Source organism: Polyodon spathula, chromosome 6, assembly GCF_017654505.1.
Source record: "Polyodon spathula isolate WHYD16114869_AA chromosome 6, ASM1765450v1, whole genome shotgun sequence".
Lineage (NCBI taxonomy): Eukaryota > Metazoa > Chordata > Actinopteri > Acipenseriformes > Polyodontidae > Polyodon > Polyodon spathula.
In genome coordinates this window covers 31,766,434-31,786,325 of record NC_054539.1, presented here as the reverse complement: position 1 = coordinate 31,786,325, position 19,892 = coordinate 31,766,434, and the positions used below count along the sequence as shown (strand labels likewise).

The following is a 19,892-nucleotide window of genomic DNA, read 5'->3' as shown; positions in this document are numbered from 1 at the left end:
CACCAAGCATCTTTCAGGAAATGGGTTGCTAAGAAATGTGCACCAGAAGATACCAAATTTATGGGGGAATGGCACGCAGAGATAGCCGCTAAATACACCTTCAAGGTAGAAGGTGACCTATCAGCATCGAGCAGTTCCTGCAGAAACTGAAAGACAACTGGCATGGGGCAAGAAACTGGGTCATGACTTCTAGTCCGACACCAATTCTGAAAATACTTCCACTTATAGGCAAACAGCGACCTAGTGGAGTAGGCCCTAGTGCTCTGCAAAGTACCGACAACCACCTCTGATAGCCCTAGGGCTGTTCAACCATCCCGTTCAGAGGCCAGACCCATAATTGGAACCTGCCCAGTGCCCGATGCCAGGGGTGATCCAGCAGTGTCACCCAGGAGACCTGCAAAAAGGTTGCAACACGTCCGATCAATGCTGACATGGAGCTGGACAATGGTGGCAAACTAGCCTCCGAGGCAACCTCGGAGCTAGGTTCCGCCTCGGTCGACAGCGTCAATTCCTCTCTCTACTCCATCTTCGTGGGGAAGGAGCCCTCATCCCAGGAGGCCACTATAGACAGCATGTCCTCCTCTGCCATCAAATCGCCTGTGATTCCGGCTCGGCCTGGGCTCCCATGGGAGACCTGGGCCATCTGCACCTTGAGGTCCATGATGTCTCTCGCCTGCCTTAGGCGCTTCACTCTTCTCGCTTGCGGAGACGGGGAGCAACTATGAGGTGTCGGTGCAGGAGCCTGAGCACAGGGGACTTCCTGCAAGGGGCTCTGAGTCAATTGGAGCAGCAAGGGTGCAGCCCCAAGGGCTGCTGACAGCTCCTCAGTGGTGGACAGAACGTTTAGCAAGTACTGCCTCCTTCTCTATTTTGTTTGGTTGTCACCAACATCACTTTCATATGTGACTTGCTAAAAAAAAAAAAAAAAAAAAAAAAAAAACACACACTTGAATGACAGCATATATAGACCAATCAAAAGCAGAAAATGTGGTGACTTTTTCTGTTGTTAGCCAGCAGCTTCAGTTTAAAAGGTACAGCGGTCTGTCGCAAATTCACACCACTGGCACAGAGCCGCTGGCATTCAAAGTGTTAAGTGTACAAATACGTACCCGCCACTGTGGCGTATAAGTATGTGAAATTTACCTGCCACAGACCAAATTAACCTGTGTTTGGTGGGTGGGCAGGTGTTAATTTCGATCCGTCACTGGTCACTCCATAAGAGGCCTTGCAACATCTTAGGCGTTACTCTAGGGTGCATCTGTTGCAGACATTTACAATGCTGCAGTATGGGCCACGCCTCACATTTTTACCAGGTTCTACTGACTAAATGTCATACAATCAGCAGAACCCTGGTTTTGGAACCAGAATGTTAAGAGCAGCCACTCATTCTGTTCTTTAACACATTTTTTTACTATTGTTCCACCAAGTCCTGGGGTAGTTAGCCATACGCCCTTTTTGGACTTCTGGATAAATGCTGAGGTTACTCAGTGTAACCTTGCAGCAGATACACTGCATGAGGGTTCTCCTTTTACTCTACTGTGGACTATATGCCATGGACCTTTATCAGTCCTCGTCCAAAATGCTAAAGGCAGTTTTTCTTCCTTTTCAGTACATCTGCTGGTGCTGCAAGTCCTTCACTTCCGACGACTTGGGTATTCGATCCCATCAGGTAATGGCTACACTTCGCACTTGAAAGGGAACGTTAGGTTGTTATCATAACTCTGGTTCCCTGAAACAGAAATGCAATCATTACCCTTCAAGGTCACTGCATTCACTCCAACACAGCAGGTCTGAAAAGAAAATGGTGTTGAGTCTCATGCGTCGGTCGTGTATCTCCTGGGGACAGAGATGACATCTGATGCATACAGGGCTCTTCAAGGAGCAGCTTTGATATACGTGCTCCCGTAATTCAAGCTATAAGAGATTATATCCCATTAGGTAATGGTTACATTTCTATTTCAGGGAACCAGGGTTATGATAATCCTGTCCTGGGTTATGATAACGTTATCCTACAAGCTAATCATTCACCCTAAAAATCCACAGCATCAAAGAAAAGGATTTCACTTTTTCCATTGGCAAGAACGAACAGTGCTTTTAGGTTTTAATAATCTCAGGATGTGCGACTTCTTATCTTCGCTGTATCCCATGTTGTCTGTATAGCAGCAAAATGGTATAATGTTTTTTTATAAAAAGAATTTAAAAAAATGTATCATTCCTCAGGTACCATGACAAAAGTGAGGCAATGGAAGTTTTGTTTCAGTGGTCTTTCCAGACACATTGTACTTACAGTATAATAAAATGTGTGCCTTCAAGTCCAGTGTTAATAAAACTAAATATTCAATAAAACATTAAAATATAAGAATTTTGCTAAACAGAAAACAACATGTTACTCTGAAAGTCCTATGCCACTTTCATGACAACTAGAGAGGTCGTTCCTCCCACCTCCATTGTATAATAAACCAGCACCATTCTGCATGTACAGTACACATCTCCCCCACCCCCTGCCCCCATTATTATTACTCACTTGAACTTCCTGGCACATTCAGCCTCCCTTTCGTAATCACACTCAAGGGCTAGCTCGCGGCTCATAACCTCAATCAAGTGCTCAGGGAACAGACCTAGAAATAAAAGCATAAAAGCAGAAGGAAACTCTTCTGAAACATCTGGATGGACTTGCGAATTCAACCAACTGTTTTAAACAACTCTACAAAAAGGGGGGGGGGGGGGGTACAGGTACATAGAATATCAGATTTACAAACGAAAAATAGTATGTGAATACATTAGGTCTGGAAGCATAGATCATACAATGCTTTGCTCTGCTAATAAACAATTAATAAATAAATAAATAAAAGTAATCCATGCTTGTGTATCTTTTGAAGGCCCAGTTTTCTCCTAATAAACACTTCATGTTTGTGTTAGGAGCCGTCCAAAATTATCAGCATTTTCAGAAAGCCTACAAAGTGTATCTGTAGCACAGCAACACTATACTGCAAGTCCTCAGATTTGAAATAATCTTTACTGGGTGTACTGTAATTCCACAGATACTACCTGTGTTCTATACAGTGTATAGAAAGTCTACACCCCCTTGAACTTTTGTCACATTTTGTTGTGTCAGTGCCTCAGCATTTCATGTATTTAAATGAGGATTTTTTTTCCCAATTATCTACACACCATACTCCACACTGTTAAGGAAAAAAAGTTTTTATTGAGAAAAAATGAAATATTAAGAATACAAACCTGAAAGATCATAATTGGATAAGTCTCCATAATAATAATACTTGGTGGAAGCACCTTTGGCAGCAATTACAGCTGTGACTCTGTTGGGATAGGTTTCTACCAACTTTGCACACCTAGATTTGGCAGTACTTGACCATTCTTCTTTACAAAACTGTTCAAGCTCTGTCAAGTTCCTTGGAGAGCGCTGACGGACAGCAACCTTCAAGTCATGCCACAAATTTTTGATTGGATTTAGGTCGGGGCTCTGACTAGGCCACTCAAAGACATTTATTTACCTTTTTGTTCCTTAGCCACTCCAGTGTAGCTTTGGTTCTATGCTTTGGGTGGTTGTCATGCTTTGGGTGAACTTCCGTCTCAGTTTCAGCTTTCTTGCAGAGGGCAGCAGATTTTCCTCAAGAACTTCTCTGTACTTTGCTGCATTTATTTTCATTTCAGTCCTGACATGTGTCAATGAGAAACATCCCCATAACATGATTCTGTCACCACCATGCTTCACAGTAGGGATGGTGTTCTTTGGGTGATGTGCTGAGTTGGGTTTGCGCCAAACATAACACTTTGCATTTATGCCAAAAAGTTCAATTTTAGTTTCATCAGACCACAAAACTTTGCCACATAGCTACAGAATCTCCCAAGTGTTTTTTTTTTTTTTTTTTTTTGCATACTTCAAAACGGGATTCAAGACGGGCTTTCTTGAGTAAAATGCAGGCCAGATTTGTGGAGTGCTTGGGATATTGTTGTCACATGCATACGTTGACCAGTCTTGGCCATAAAAATCTGTAGCTCTTGCAATGTTGCCATTGGCCTCTTGTTAGCCTCTCTGATCAGTCTACTTCTTGCTCCGTCATCCAGTTAGAACATAAGTTTACAAACGAGAGGAGGCCATTCGGCCTATCTTGCTTGTTTGATTGTTAGTATCTTATTGATCCTAGAATCTCATCAAGCAGCTTCTTGAAGGATCCCAGGGCGTCGGATTCAACAACATTACTGGGGAGTTGATTCCAGACCCTCACAATTCTCTGTGTAAAAAAGTGCCTCCTATTTTCTGTTTTGAATGCCCCTTTGTCTAAGCTCCACTTCTGACCCCTGGTCCTTGTTTCTTTTTTCAGGTCGAAAAAGTCCCTTGGGTCGACATTCTCAATTCCTTTTAGAACTCTGAATGCTTGAATCAGGTCGCTGCGTAGTCTTCTTTGTTCAAGACTGAACAGATTTAATTCTTTTAGCCTGTCTGCAAATGTCATGCCTTTTAAACCCAGAATAATTCTGGTTGCTCTTCTTTGCACTCTTTCTGAACACAATATTCAAGATGAGGTCTTATTAATGCATTGTACAGTTTTAACATTAGTTCCCTTGATTTAAATTCAACACTTTTCACAATATATCTGAGCATTTTTTTTATAGCTTCCCCACAGTCTAGGTGAAGACATTTCTGAGTCAACAAAAACTCATGGGTCTTTTTCATAGATTCCTTCTTAAATTTCAGTATCTCCCATATGATATTTACAATGCACATTTTTATATCCTGCGTGCAGTACCTTACACTTGTCTCTATTAAATGTCATTTGCCATGTGTCTGCCCAGTTCTGAATCTTGTCTAGATCATTTTGAATGACCTTTGCTGCTGCAACAGTGTTTGCCACTCCTCTTACTTTTGTGTCATCTGCAAATTTAACAAGTTTGCTTACTATACCAGAATCTAAATCATTAATGTAGATTAGGAATAGCAGAGGACCTAATACTGATCCCTGTGGTACACCACTGGTTACCACACTCCATTCTGAGGTTTTTCCTCTAATCAGTACTTTCTGTTTTCTACATGTTAACCACTCCCTAATCCATGTACATGTGTTTCCTTGAATCCCAACTGCGTTCAGTTTGAGAATTAATCTTTTGTGCGGGACTTCGTTAAAAGCTTTCTGGAAATCTAAATAAACCATGTCATCCATTATCGATGTTGCATCCTCAAAAAAATCAAGCAAGTTAGTTAGGCACGATCTCCCTTTCCTAAAACCATGTTGACTGTCTCCCAGGACCCTGTTACCATATAGGTAATTTTCCATTTTGGATCATATTATAGTTTCCATAAGTTTGCATATAATAGAAGTGAGGCTTACTGGTCTGTAGTTATCTGGTTCAGTTTTGTTTCCCTTTTTGTGGATCGGTATTACATTTGCAATTTTCCAGTCTGTCAGTACAACCCCTGTGTCAAGAGACTTTTGTATGATCTTGGTTAGTGGTTTGTAAATAACTTCTTTCATTTATTTGAGCATTACTGGGAGGATCTCACCCGGCCCAGGGGATCCGGTCCAGGGGATCCGGTCCAGTTTGGAGGGAAGGCCTGATTCTTAATAATCGTCTTGACCATGCTCAAGGTATATTCAAGGCATTCAATATTTTTTTATACCCATCCCCTGATCTGTGCCTTTCAACAACTTTTTCCTGGAGTTCTTTTGAAAGCACCTTGGTGCTTGTGGTTGAGTCTTTGCTTTGAAATGCACTACCCAGCAGAGGGAACCTACAGGAACTGCTGAAATCATGTGAATCACTACAATTAAACACAGGTGGCGGCCATTTAACTTGGTGTGTAATTTTGAGGCGATTGGTTACACCTGAGCTATTTCAGGATTGTTATTACAAGGGGATCGACAATTATCCAACCAAGCTATTTCAGTTTTTATTTTTAATTAATTTTCACAAATTTCTAGAATATTTTTTTCATGTGGAAGTTGTGGTGGTAGGATGTGTAGATAAATGAAAAAAAAAAAAAAGTAATGCATTTTAATTCCAGGCTATAAGGCAACAATAGGTGAACATTTTAAAAGAGGAGTATATACCTTCTATAGGCACTGTGTACACACACACACACATTATATATATATACACACACACAGACACACACACACACACATTAGGGCTGCAACGAAGGTTACATTTTGACCTTCGAAGGTTCGGAAGACATTACCGAAGGAAGGTTCGAACCTTCAATGGTACTAATTTGCATAATTAACTGGTGACTTCACCATAGTTTACATTTGATTGAAAATCCTACTATTTTACAGGTAATCAATAAATGAAATAAAAACATTCACATGTAGTATAAAAATATATTATACACAACAGTAACCATGTTTTTATAATTAAATAAAATTACACGTTGATTTATGCTTAATTGATGCTGCTTGCAAGCAAGCTTGCATTGCAGCAGCACAAACTGCAGCAGACTGGCCACATCACATTTTACTACTAGTATTATTACTACAACAACAACAACAACAATAATAATATTTTTTATCAAAAAAAAATCCCAAACAACAGAGGTGTTTTGAGACATTTCTTTCAATACAGCTTACGAGCCCCAGTGCTTTGGCATAATATACCCTGCTTCATACATGACAGCAGCGCCATAGAGAGTTGCTACATATAACGATTTGGTAGTGGATTTTAATACAACAACTTTTGTTAAAGTAATACGCATTACACAAATGAAAAGACTGACTTTTGCATGTGAGACATTTAATGTGTGATTCACAGTATTCACACTGTCAAACGATTTCTATTAACAGAAGAAGAAAAAAAAAAAAAAAAAAAAAAAAACACCACACGTGCCTGAATGGCATCTGGATGAACCTTCGAATACAACCCGAATTATTAATATTTATGAATATCAGTGAAAACATGACATTCATAAATAATAAGAACCGTGATTGAACAGATATGCTGTCTTACCAAAAATATCAAATAAGTAGCCTTTATTTCAATAGAAATCAACAAATAATTAAAGTATTGTGAGCGGTGTACATTTTAATGAAGTAGATTAACAAAGAAAAAGCATACTCACTCCAAAATGCTTAAGGCGCAAAGTACAAAATTAAATCAGTATGAGAAGAACATCACACTTACAAAACTTTGATCTATTTCGTGGGTTAAATAAAAAATATTTAAGGAGCACATTAAGTAAGTGTGCTGGTAATGTCGTTCTCATACTAATCAGATTAACGCATTATAGTATAAGCTAAACTGATAGGAAATAATTTTTTACAAATTTTTTTTACAAACATCTATATTAACCATGCTTTAAATGAAACTTTAAATGAATAATTTACAAACATACTTACTTTAACGTAGCCTAATGTATGAAAATAAGCTCCTTTGCTTGGATGCCATGTTTTAAAACACCAGAATGTGGCCAATAGATGTCACAAAGAATCCCGCAGCATGAAGTACATTTATCATTAATAACTGTACTCAAACCGAGATATTTTTTATTATTTCTACATTTACAGTACTTATAAAGGTTACAGAAGTCTACAGATCTGAAGGAATTAAATGTATGTGTACTATATAGTATTTAAATATGTATCATGCACTTAAAGCATTAATATTTGTAATTTTTTTTTTAAAAGTATCATTACCCAAAAGACCGGGTATCTTTTTTTTTTTTTTTTTTTTTACATTGAATCATACAGAAATTTTTCGTGAGCTCAGGACATTAAATAATTTTCAGGATACGTAAATGATCGTGCGATTACGAAACATTTTGTTACTACGGTTACTGTAAAGACATGTAATTTTATAAGACATGTAAAAAAACATACATATATATATATATAATATATATATATATATATATATATATATATATATATATATATATATATATATATATATATATATGTGTCTTCCGGTCCTTACCTTCAGGCAATGCATTACTCATGCTAAGAACTGTCATTAGATTATTTACATCACTACTGATGCTTTGAGCCACTCCAGGATACTAGAAATGGAGAGAGATATACATTAGGGCATTTAAAACACAAATTAGAGGAGGATACAAAGTACAGAAATCATTCAGCTAAAGTTACGTTGGCCATTACATTGCAATTACGCAACAATTGCTTAGTCTGTAGACTCCTGCTTCTTGCATTACTTTAACTTGATATTTTTTATATAATTATGAGCCATTTTATAAAACAATCATTGTGGAATACTGCAATTTTAAATGAGACATTGCAGCAGTAATGTTGACATTAGTTATAATTTTAACAAAACAGGAATAATTGTCACCTGAATCTTCATAGCAACCTCTCTCCCATCTTTAAGCTTTGCCAGGTGAACCTGACCTATAGATGCAGCTGCAAATGGCCTCTCTTCAAAGTACTCCACGTTGTCTCTCCAGTTGGGACCAAGGTCATTATTCAAAGCTTTCTGTGTTTGGATAAATGGTGCACATCACTATATTAATTTGCTATCCCTTAAAAAAAATTAAACAAACCTGTAAATGTTGTGAATTTAATGAAAATAACTCAATGTGCAAGTATTGGACAAAATAAATAGAAAGGTGTAGGAGTCCACATTCTTTACATTCTGTTGTACAGTGATCCAGTACTTACTGTACAATAGTTATCTTAAACAAAAAACAATTTCTCTTTACCATCATCTGCTTGGTTGGCATGAAATCTGCACTCTGCCGAACACGTTCAAAGATCTTCGCCAGCTGGGGATTGATAAAAGCATCATCTATTTAGGACAAACAAAAAGAGAGCATGCAGATTGTGAAGATTGTTATTTTGTTCACATTCTGAAAGCAGTTTCCTAGATATAGCCTTCAATAGTGCAATCAAGCAGTCGTTGCATACAAAAATGATTCAGAATAAACATTAAAACAGTTAAAAATGGATGTCAAAAAGGCCAAAAGATATCTATAAATAAATATTGCCAGGGACGCTAAACAATCTTTAAAAAGAGGATATTAAGGTATTAAGGGATGAATACACTAACAAGGTTTATGAGGACAGGAAAATATCTAATGTATTAAACACATTATCTTTTTAATGTTTTCACCAGAGAGGACACAAATAATATGGCATCAGTGTCGCCCGTTTGGCCTTAAAGATTTCAGCATCAGTGAAGTGGAGGTATTAAATAAGCTACTGGAGATTTACCCAAGGGTGCTTAAGGAAATAGAAATAAGTAGACCACTGGCTACTATCATGAATAGTTATATAGAAACAGGTGAGGTCCCTGAAAACTGGAAGCTTGCAAATGTTGTGCCATTATTTAAAAAGGGTAAAGACCTATTAGTTGAACTTCCATAAGGCAGTATTAAGAGGCAATCTTAAAGACAGCAACACTATTATAGGGGATAGCCAGCATGGACAACCTACTTGACTTTTTTGAGAATGTTACAGGTAATGTTGATGGCAATGTTTCTGAAACAATTTATCTTACTTTCAAAAAGCCTTTAAAAAGATCCCACATGAAAGATAGGAATACAGGGGAGGACATGTAATTGGATTTAGAATGGTTAAAAACAGAAAGCAGAGAGTCATTCTGAGAGGTGCCAACTGGGCAGTTACTCATTCCGTTTTGTGGGATAGAATAATGTAGGAGTGTTGTCTGTTTTCAGGCGTGAAAAAAATGCAATCCTTCCTGGGAATGGTAAACAGTCTTTAAGGGTGAGAATTTGGAGCACGACCCATACCACCACCACACACACACCTTACATCAGACAGTAGCTGGCTGTTCATCCGCAACTACCTTAATACTAGCATATGCCAGTTGCATACTGTCTTTAATTTATCCTATAATTACAATTAAACTATTAGTATCAGGAGCTACAACCAGTTTGTCATTTTGTCCATAATGACAGACAGGCGGGTGTAGGTTTTGTTTTGCCTGTTTCGACGATACTGTCTCTGCGGTCTGTTTGTGGTCTTGGTCTAAATATGGGAGACTGAACTTGCAGTGTATTCATTTGCCTTTGGCCAGTTTATCTACACGTTATTTATTACAACAACGTAAAAGTGCCTTTAAACAAATTTAAGTGTGTTTCAATAACAGGGTGACCAGATGGCTTCATATTCACTCAGACAGGCTGAGACAGTTCAAGTTTTACAGTGCATTGAGGTAACAAACCTGTACTTTTAAACGCATTGGGGTGATGGAAGTCTGTAAAATTTGAAATGTCTGTAACTGTAATGGTGAACATGGAGCCATCTAGTCAACATAGCAGTACATGCAAGCAGATTAAAAGCACAATTATAAGGCGTTACTGGCGTGACCAGACCGTGATATAAAAGGTATACTGTAATAACAATAATAAAATTCTTCTTGTAAATGAGAATTTGTTCATAAGGGTTTTACCTGCTTAAATAGTCATTTAGTACAGAAAACACTTATTTTTATAAAGTACAATTGCAAATAGTGTAATTGCCATTTGTTTACAATGCGGAACATCATTGACTGTTGAAAAAGGTGACTGATGTCACAACATACGTTCCTGATTGGGTTTGTCAGGAAGAAGTAGGCGGGTTTTTATAAAAGTAGCTGGCAGCCCTGGATGTACTTAGTGGTGACCACAAGGGTCTGTACTTCGACCCTTACCAGAGTTTTCAAGATAAGCTGGCGACTGGCACAATTCACCGTCTAAAACAATATTTGTGCCAGCTGATTTTATTAAATAAACATTATGATTATTTTCGGGTATTGTACCAAAAAAAGGGGGTTGGTAATGTCATGTACAGAGGCTGTACTCCTTTAAAAAAGGCATGATGGGATATCAACTGAGTCCTTGTCAGCCGACGGCAGAAGATGAATGGGAGAGGGAAATCTGAGAAGAAGGAAGAAAAGAGTTTAGAGAGACACCGCGCCAAACTTTTAAAATAAATTTGGGTGACTCCCATACAGTACTAGGTATCAATAGGCAATGTAACATATGTTCAAGTTTATCTATTATGAAAAGCAATTTTATTGTTGGTAATGTTGGTAGTGCATTATTTTTACTTTAAGTATTATTACAAATCTTGACAAACAGTGACATGTACCTTAAATTAAGAAACTCCTTTGTTAGTTATGTTTTCAATTTGTTATTTTACTGAAAATTAAATACGCGGTCGGTGTTGAGTTTTTTTTCTTGCATGTTGGAGGTACAGATCATCAAAATGCAGGTTTTGCAAATCATATGGTGTCAATCATTACAGGTCAAAAACTGGAATTTACTCGGAATGCAGTGCTTAATTAAATTATTTTATAAAATGTGTATTATTGAGCGCTCATTAAATAGAAGTTTATTTATATCCAAAATAACAACATTTTAATGAACCACGAATGTCAGAATATAATACGTCCATACTGCACTTTGTGTTAAAAATATCCCTACTGATCATTAATACCGTAAGCCAGTATTTTACCACAATCACCAAAGTTTATTTATTTAATGTGTTTATCTATTTATTGCATGAGTTATTTGAGACAAGCAAAATAAATCAATAATAAATCAATAAATAAATAAATAGATCACTGTGACAAAGACAGCTGTAGTGGGGACGTCAGACCAGAAGAAACACACAGTACTGCGAGATGGAATGATAAATGGAGGCGCTGCTGCACGGTTTATTATTATTATTACAAAACAGGACATGGCACTGGCAGCCAAAACAAAGAGACAAACAAAACGGACTAACACTAAACAAAACACGGTGAGCAGATATTTTACTTCTATTATTATTATCGCAATTATTACCTCCGTCTCCTATCCCGTTCTCCACTCACTGAACACACCACCCCAAGTATGTGAAAAAAAGCTGCTTTTATGCAGCTGTACCGAGACTCAACCTCTAATCAATCATTCTATTGGAGTCGCTGTACAACTGCACGTGAATTAATAAAGTGCAATTCCCTGTGCTCACATATTACATTTTACTTGCACGTGAAGTGCTGTGCAATCCTCATGCCTAAATACAAGTATACATTTTAAACACTTGTGTTACACAGACCCATTTATATCCCGTGTACCAATGACTATACACCAACATTAACACACAACATACAACACAAAATACACACAGGGGCGAGCACTTTGCCACAATCACCTTGGATAAAGGCAGCAGCTAAATAAATAATAATAATAGGTCGTCAAGTTACCCATTACAGTATGTCACTAAATTGCGGAATACTAAGTGATTTATGAATAGCTTCAGTATCAAACGTTAATAAATTAAAATAGAAAGACAATATGTAAACCATTGTTGATTACATATGGATGTTTACTGCACTCTTCCATAGTTCAGCTATCTGTGCACTCAACTTTTTTAGAATGCAGATGTTAGATTCCAGTTTGTTTATAGATTCCAAAAGGTCATTTTTAGTGGGGTGGTTCCAAAGTCATGCACACTATTCTGTATAACGTGTGTGATTTAAAGCAGTAGAGGTATATTTAAGTTGAGTGAAAGAGAATATTTTACATCAGAGTATTCATAAATTTTCTTAGCAAATACCAGTTATTTGTCTTGTTTTGCAGGGGCCTTGATGCTCCAACAGTACATTTCTTGTTGATTTTGCCTTGCTGTGAGTAGTGCCGAAATAAAACTCCTTCATGGCACTGATGGAGTAATTTGTCAGACACTACAAGCAGACCACTAGTGGAGCACACGCTTAAACCATGCAAAAATGTGCCAATGCACCTAAATGGCATTGGTGCTCCCTACTACCTTGCAAGTGCCACATGCTTCAAAACTAATTGAAAACCCTGCTTACTGTTCCTTGTTTATATAAATGACTTGGTCCAAGATACATATTGCAAGATTGTTAGATTTGCAGTTTATACCAAACTTGTACCCCTTTCACACAGACGAATTATACCGGTTCAGAACTGGCACTGATTTTGGTCTGAGTGAATTTCCTATACCGTCACAGAGCCATCATATTTTATGCATTCGAGAGGTGGTTCAGAGATGGCACTGAACTGTCTCAACTCCTGTGTGAAAGGCTATGCTGGCACTGAAGCACTACAGTGGGTGTCGTCAACATCCCACATGACTATATACCGGACGCAATTGTTCAGTCAGGTACTCAAATGTTTCTCTTCCCATACTCACTATCTCGGCATACCCTCTAGACTTGTATTCCACACATTTTGTCTGACGACAATGGCGAGACTCCATTATAACCCTAAGATCCTTTTCAAAGTCCTCCATCCCTATTTCCATCCTATTCATTTTATACTTCTAACCTGAATTATTACACTAAATATGCAATACTTTAGATTTCTTAACATTTTAAATTCTGGAGAAGCTAATACAAAGATACAGAGCAACTGAAACAAGCAGAGGCTAACACAACAAAATTGAGTACTCTTGACCAGCTGAATTATGCACTGAAGCAAAGAATTATCGTAACAGACCACTTGCCACTTGCCCAATTCTTCGATTTAATTAAGTTGTTGACTTGTTAAATCTTTGTGTCTCTTGTTTTTTTTTTTTTTCAACTGAGGTTTTGCATCTTGTTATTCTAGCCATTTGTCTATTGTCATGCCTCTGAAAAGATCAAATGTGACGAAAGGAATGGCACTCATTTTTTAAAACTTTAAAAAGACCTCTCTCAACGTGTATATTTACCTAAAACAAAAACACACTGGAAATATGAAAAAAACAGCAAGTTATCAAAAGTGCCCAGCCATTTAAAGTAGAGATATCAAAAACACAAGCCAAGTTTCAAGAAACCACCGGGGCAACCTTGCCCAGCACAAAGCAAACAGGCACAACTGTCAAAGCGGTGAGGGTGAAGGTTGCCCCAATTGTTTCTACTAACTTGGCTTGTGTTTTTCATGCGTTTGATTCTCTTTTATTGTGCCTTACTTTATAACACACACACACACACACACACACATATTATGGGAATAGTAAAATTGTTCAACTTATATTGAGGCAATGTATTCCTGTTTGGATAGGATAAATGTAAATAGTAGCCTAGTCTGTTGAAAGGGTTAAGATGTTAATCTGTGTAGAGTAGTGGTTATGTAGTTGGAGTGAAAGTATGACTAATTAGTGCTCAAATCCTGCCTTATATCTATCTATCTATCTATCTATCTACAAGACATAAAGCATGACGGGCCATGCGGTTCCCATGATATATACCACACATGGGGTGGTGATAAGGCCAGAGGCGTGAGTTGAGAGCCTTTAACCACCCCAGAAGTGTTATATAACATCGGAACCACACAGCCCGAAGTGGTTTATACCGCTTCTAACACGGCTAACTCATTTGGTTGATGAAAAATAATTTAAATAACTAAAACACATTTTAAATTAACACAAAACCAGAAATTTTTATTGTGTATACATCCGCAGTGAAATATAGTCCCAAATGTAATGTAATTTATTGTTCGCTTACTAAAAAATAAATTGCACGTCTCCGTTTATTGTGAATTTCTGCATTCAAAGAAACTAGAGGACTGAGCACACCCTGATGATGAGCAGAGTTTCAAATGGCACAGAGGAAGTAAGGGGAGCAGCTGCCATAGATGCTAAAGCTGTATCTTCAGGTGAGTTTGTGTCCTCTTTATATGCAAAGTACACATATTCAAGTCCGTTTTCATCCATTCAGATCTCAACAGATGTTTTTGCTAGTTGTCGGACACCCTAGCATCCAAGTCATACCAGATTAAGTTGAAGATCAAACCAGACTTTACGCACCAATCCGATCGCGCCGTCAGGGGACAATGCCTCACTTTCCAGCAGATGCTCAAAATCCATAGCGGTAATTAGGGGAGTGGTGTCTGGCCTTGTCTTTACCGAGCACAAATCACAGTGCAGCCAACACAGACCCCATCTGCATGCAGTTGCACTGTGCACGTGACACCCCAGGCAGCGCACCAGCACTGCCTAGACACAAAACGTGCTTCTACTAACAGCAATACACTAACGCACCCGCACCCCCCATCCCCAGCGTCCCCAAATTGACCCGCCATTACACTGCCCCCAACTCAAATGCTTCCAGGCGTGTGGTTGCAAGGGCGGAGGACAGCAATGGACAGGTCCTGGGGGCATGTTTAAGGGCGACGCAATGTGACGACCAATTGAGGGGCTGGGCCGCATTACGGGGCTCCAGGGCAGCCACCAATGCCAGACCCCACATGCCAGTTCTAGGTCCGGGCTTCCTGGGACTGCAGCCCCCATCCACACAGCGGGGTAGAGGCTAGCTAGCACAGCCCCAGCAGCAACCTCGGAACCCGGCTGCTGTTTGGCGAGGGCTGGGTGCTGCAGCCATGGCGTGGGACACTCACTAGGGCGGCAGTGCTGGGCTTTCTCTCCAGGGCTCCTTCTCTGGGGCTCTGGCGACGCCGGGCTCTCTCTCTGGGGCTCTGGCGACGCCGGGCTCCCTCTCTGGGGCTCTGGCGACGCCGGGCTCCCTCTCTGGGGCTCTGGCGACGCCGGGCTCCCTCTCTGGGGCTCTGGCGACGCCGGGCTCCCTCTCTGGGGCTCTGGCGACGCCGGGCTCCCTCTCTGGGGCTCTGGCGACGCCGGGCTCCCTCTCTGGGGCTCTGGCGACGCCGGGCTCCCTCTCTGGGGCTCTGGCGACGCTCTCTGGGGCTCTGGCGACGCCGGGCTCCCTCTCTGGGGCTCTGGCGACGACGTACGATATCGTACGATATATCGTGATTACGAATATTCGTGATAATCGTATCGTTAACATTTTTTAATTATTCGATAATCGTAGAAAACGACAGTCACATACTCTGTAAACGTGGCTGGAAGCAGAGCAGATGTTTTTTTCTCCAAATATGGGTACAATCATCGGTGTGTACTACCACTCCTCATTATATACATGCATTCAAAATTCTAAAAGGTATTGACAATGTCGACCAAAGGGACTTTTTCGACCTGAAAAAAGAAAAAAGGACCAGGGGTCACAAATGGAGATTAGACAAAGGGGCATTCAGAACAGAAAATATGAGACATTTTTTTACACAGAGAATCGTGAGGGTCTGGAATCAACTCCCCAGTAATGTTGTTGAAGCTGACACCCTGGGATCCTTCAAGAAGCTGCTTGATGAGATTCTGGGATCAATAAGCTACTAACAACCAAACGAGCAAGATAGGCCGAATAGTCTCCTCTCATTTGTAAACTTTCTTATATTCTTATATAAATACTGGATAATCGATTCAATAATTACATTTTTGTAATGCGCATAGTTAACAACATTATTTAAGTTTGTCAACGAAACTGCGCTGAACGCCTTGCTATTTACTGTATTTCTGCCACAGAGAAGCAGTGGGCGTGCTCTTCTTTTCCTGCTCGTGTTAACTAGTATCTGATTTACTCTGATTTACGCTCCTCTGTGTATTCACAGTGCAAAAACAAAACAAACAACAAAAAAAACACCCTTGTATCCAGGACAACAGACTTATATTCCTGGCAAACAGCCTGTAAATAAAGTGTGCACACTGAAAAACACTTACTGTATATAGTTTGCGCTGCTGGGAGTTTCAAAATGAACTATTACATAATCAATACTTAACATTATTCAGTAGCGTTAATGAATAAAGAAATAAATGATCAGTGATGTTAAAAGCAGTTTGGGAGTAATGATCAGCTAGCGAGTATGCAATTTGTGGTAAGTAAATAAACATATTATTATTATTATTATTATTATTATTATTATCATTATGATTATGTTTTAGGCCAGGATTTCCACAATGTGTGTTTGACGGATAGTGAAGGTTAGGTGGTACAGTATTAACAAGATGCAATGCATGATGCTGCAGCAGAGTTTATTTTTCGTAAACTCGTGTCTAGTTTATCTAGCTTACATTCCAAGGTACTGTAATCAGTTTGGAATAAATATTTTACTAACACTCTTGTAGTATGTTAAACTTGCTAGCCTTGTTGCGAATGTTGTGTTTTGGTTTTTTTTGTTTTTGTTTTTTTTCTCTTGATGCTACCAAGGCGTAATTATCCCTCACATTCAATTGCTGTGCAGAAGTCTGCCATCTATTCTGTTTGGTTTTTTTTCAATCTGATCTCTGTATACATGCCTGTCAGGAGGTGAATGGTGTGGGTGACAGAGTGTACTGGGTCAGCACGGGTAGTAAGACTGTAGTACCGGTTCAACGGTTTGTCAAGAATATATTGGTTTTATCAGTCAAAAATTAATTAATTACAGTGACATGACACAATAGTAAACACTTTGTGAAAAACAAACCCCTGACTACTCCTTTGGGCGAGAAAATGGAGGTAGGGTTATGTGTACATATATAGTATATATTATATAATATAGTATATATATATATATATATTACAAAAGCAAGTGTGTTTTTTAACACACTAAAAAACATTATACTAAGAAACATAAGACTATTTAAACATTGTAACAACTTGAGATTCAGCACGACCATAAGGGTGCCTGCTAATAAATAAATAATAATAATAATAATAATAATAAATAATAATAATAATAATAATAATAAACAACAACAACTAGAACTGGCAGGCAATTTTACGGCTTCGAAGCTCAGTACCAGCTGGAAATTTTGGCAAGCTGTAGCATTGCAGCACAAGTGTCAGCAACAGATCAGTTTTATGGAGCAGTTTCAATTCAGAATACTGCAATAGTTCATTCTCTCATGATGCTTTATAACCATGACCCTCTCTACACACTGTAAGGAGTAATAAGCTAATTTTACATTTAACATTAAAGAGAGGTCAAAGGTCATGATCAAGGTAATTTTTGAATACAGCATATATGGGTTCCTAAATGTGTTATATAGTAACCATAACCCTATGTGCACTGTAAGGAGTTAAGCTAGTTTTACATTTGACCGAAGATTTTGAAAGGTTTTAAAAAAAAAAAAAGTGTCAGGTGGCCATATTGGTTTATGCACAAACACCATTTTTGAAAAAGTCAATTGGAGTTAACCAAATAAACTGTTTTTCAACTGAAGCAGTTCTAAATTTAAGAACAAAATGTAGTTCTGGCGGCCATATTGTTTTACAAAAGAACACAATTTTTCCCTATTTGGATTCCATTGTCCCCAGGATGATGCCTGCCAAGTTCAGAGTTGGTTAAATGGTTTCAAACAGAAGCAGTCTGATGTTTGGGGTGCATTTCAGTGTATTTGCTGGCAACCATTTTGATATTAAAATGTATCGCTGCAACTTATACTTCGCAACTTGAAGCGGGTTTCGTTGTTGAAGACATGCAATGTTTCAGGACAAATGCGTCAGGCCGCCATCTTGGTTGATGTAGCAGCGCAATTTGAACTGTAACCTACATGGGATGATACCTGCCAAGTTGAATGTTGATTGGTTACACTGTGTGTGAACAGGAACAGTTTAAAGTTTTTAGGAAAAACGACAAAAAAAATCTTCACAATAACAATAGGCTTCCCAAGCCAGCTTTGGAAGCCTAATAATAACAACAATATGTATAGGATTGACACTGCTATAGAAGGAAACCAAGCTGTATAACTCATGAGATAAATAAATGCTGCACGTTGAATTCCTTGAATGTGTTTGTGGCCTTACATTAAACTTGGAGCTGAACCTCCCACTGATGGACGACCCCCGAGCGTCGATTCATCACACTGGGCTATGAGATTCCATTCCACATGCATATATCATCATGTACTTTATCAGCGGCTGCAACGTGCCTTGTTCATACTTGGTGAAGGATGTATGATATCAGCATAAAAAATGTTTCTAAGATTTTGCAATGCCACAGGCTGGCTGATCCAGCCCTTTTTGTAGGGAAAGTATTATTATAATAAATGTGGGTGTCACAACCACTGAGGCAAAAAGGTATGCTGCAAGCATGCAAGCCAGGAGCAAGTCTTGGCTGAATTATTTCAAAATGTCTATTATTTTCAGAGGCAAGCTTTGTTCAACTGAAACCTGGAACATTCCATGCATGTTTGGACACGCTTTTAATTTAAAAAAAAAAAAAAAAAAAAAGTATAATGTATAAATATTTCCTTCACCACTTATATTAACCTTTTGTGTTCATTTATTCAGACGCGTCAGGTCTAATTTATTTTCACATGAGCTGTTTATCTTACACGCACTCTTTAAAATACATTTTATTCACAGTAAAACAGGTTTAAACGGCACTGCCGTATGTGAGTAAAAAACTACATGTACAGGCACCACTTCCCTATGTACATAACGAGTCAAGACGGAGGTAAAAAAAAGGGCCTAAGAAGAGAGTCGGTACTTTCGAAAACCACCGAAAATGGGAGACCTGGTCCGACATAGGACCGCAAAGGGTTAACAACAGAAACCAAGAGTGGACTGTAGTATACTTTGCATAGAGAACTGTTTAGTTTTAAATGAAAAATAAGCAAACCATAAAAATAAAATTGTAGCATTTACAACAATGGAAGAGCTCCCCAACATGCTGAATCTTGCACATCATACAACACAGCTTTATTACCTGCATGTTTAAAAACAAATCAATACATCCATGCCAGACAAAGTGATGAGTGTCCAGAGGACGCAGACAACTGCAAACCTGAGAGTCCTGACAAACCATGCGAGCGTACAGAACGTCCGAGAACCTCGTCTGTATTAAATGTTTGTATTGCTTTTTTTTAATCATTAAATGTGGATAAACTCTAGTTTTAGGAACAGAAGTTTGCATCCAAAGCTATCAACATCTACACACACAATATACTGTATTGCATTTCCAGAAAAATCAAACCAGCATTTTACAGTTACTAAAATATTTTTGTTTTTGTTCTTTATAAAGGCATAAACAAATATATAAATAAATAAAACCTGTTTGTCAGCTACCTATATCTCTATATACTCAAAGCAATCAATGAGACATCTTGCTACAGAATCACACTCTTACTTAAAATGTACGTTCTGCAAGTTTAAAACTT

General features: G+C 38.6%; 1 protein-coding gene across 1 annotated transcript in view; it reads right to left on the bottom strand.

Moving 5' to 3' along the window:
- The window catches only part of coq8aa (coenzyme Q8A, genome duplicate a), an 87,115-nt gene that overhangs the window by 17,008 nt on the left and 50,215 nt on the right, over window positions 1-19,892 (bottom strand). The window contains exons 7-10 of the mRNA XM_041252743.1: window positions 8,666-8,751; window positions 8,299-8,439; window positions 7,927-8,008; window positions 2,525-2,618 (exon numbers count right to left, since the gene is read on the bottom strand). Coding sequence (XP_041108677.1) covers window positions 2,525-2,618; window positions 7,927-8,008; window positions 8,299-8,439; window positions 8,666-8,751 — 403 coding nt within the window. The remainder of the gene's footprint in view (window positions 1-2,524; window positions 2,619-7,926; window positions 8,009-8,298; window positions 8,440-8,665; window positions 8,752-19,892) is intronic.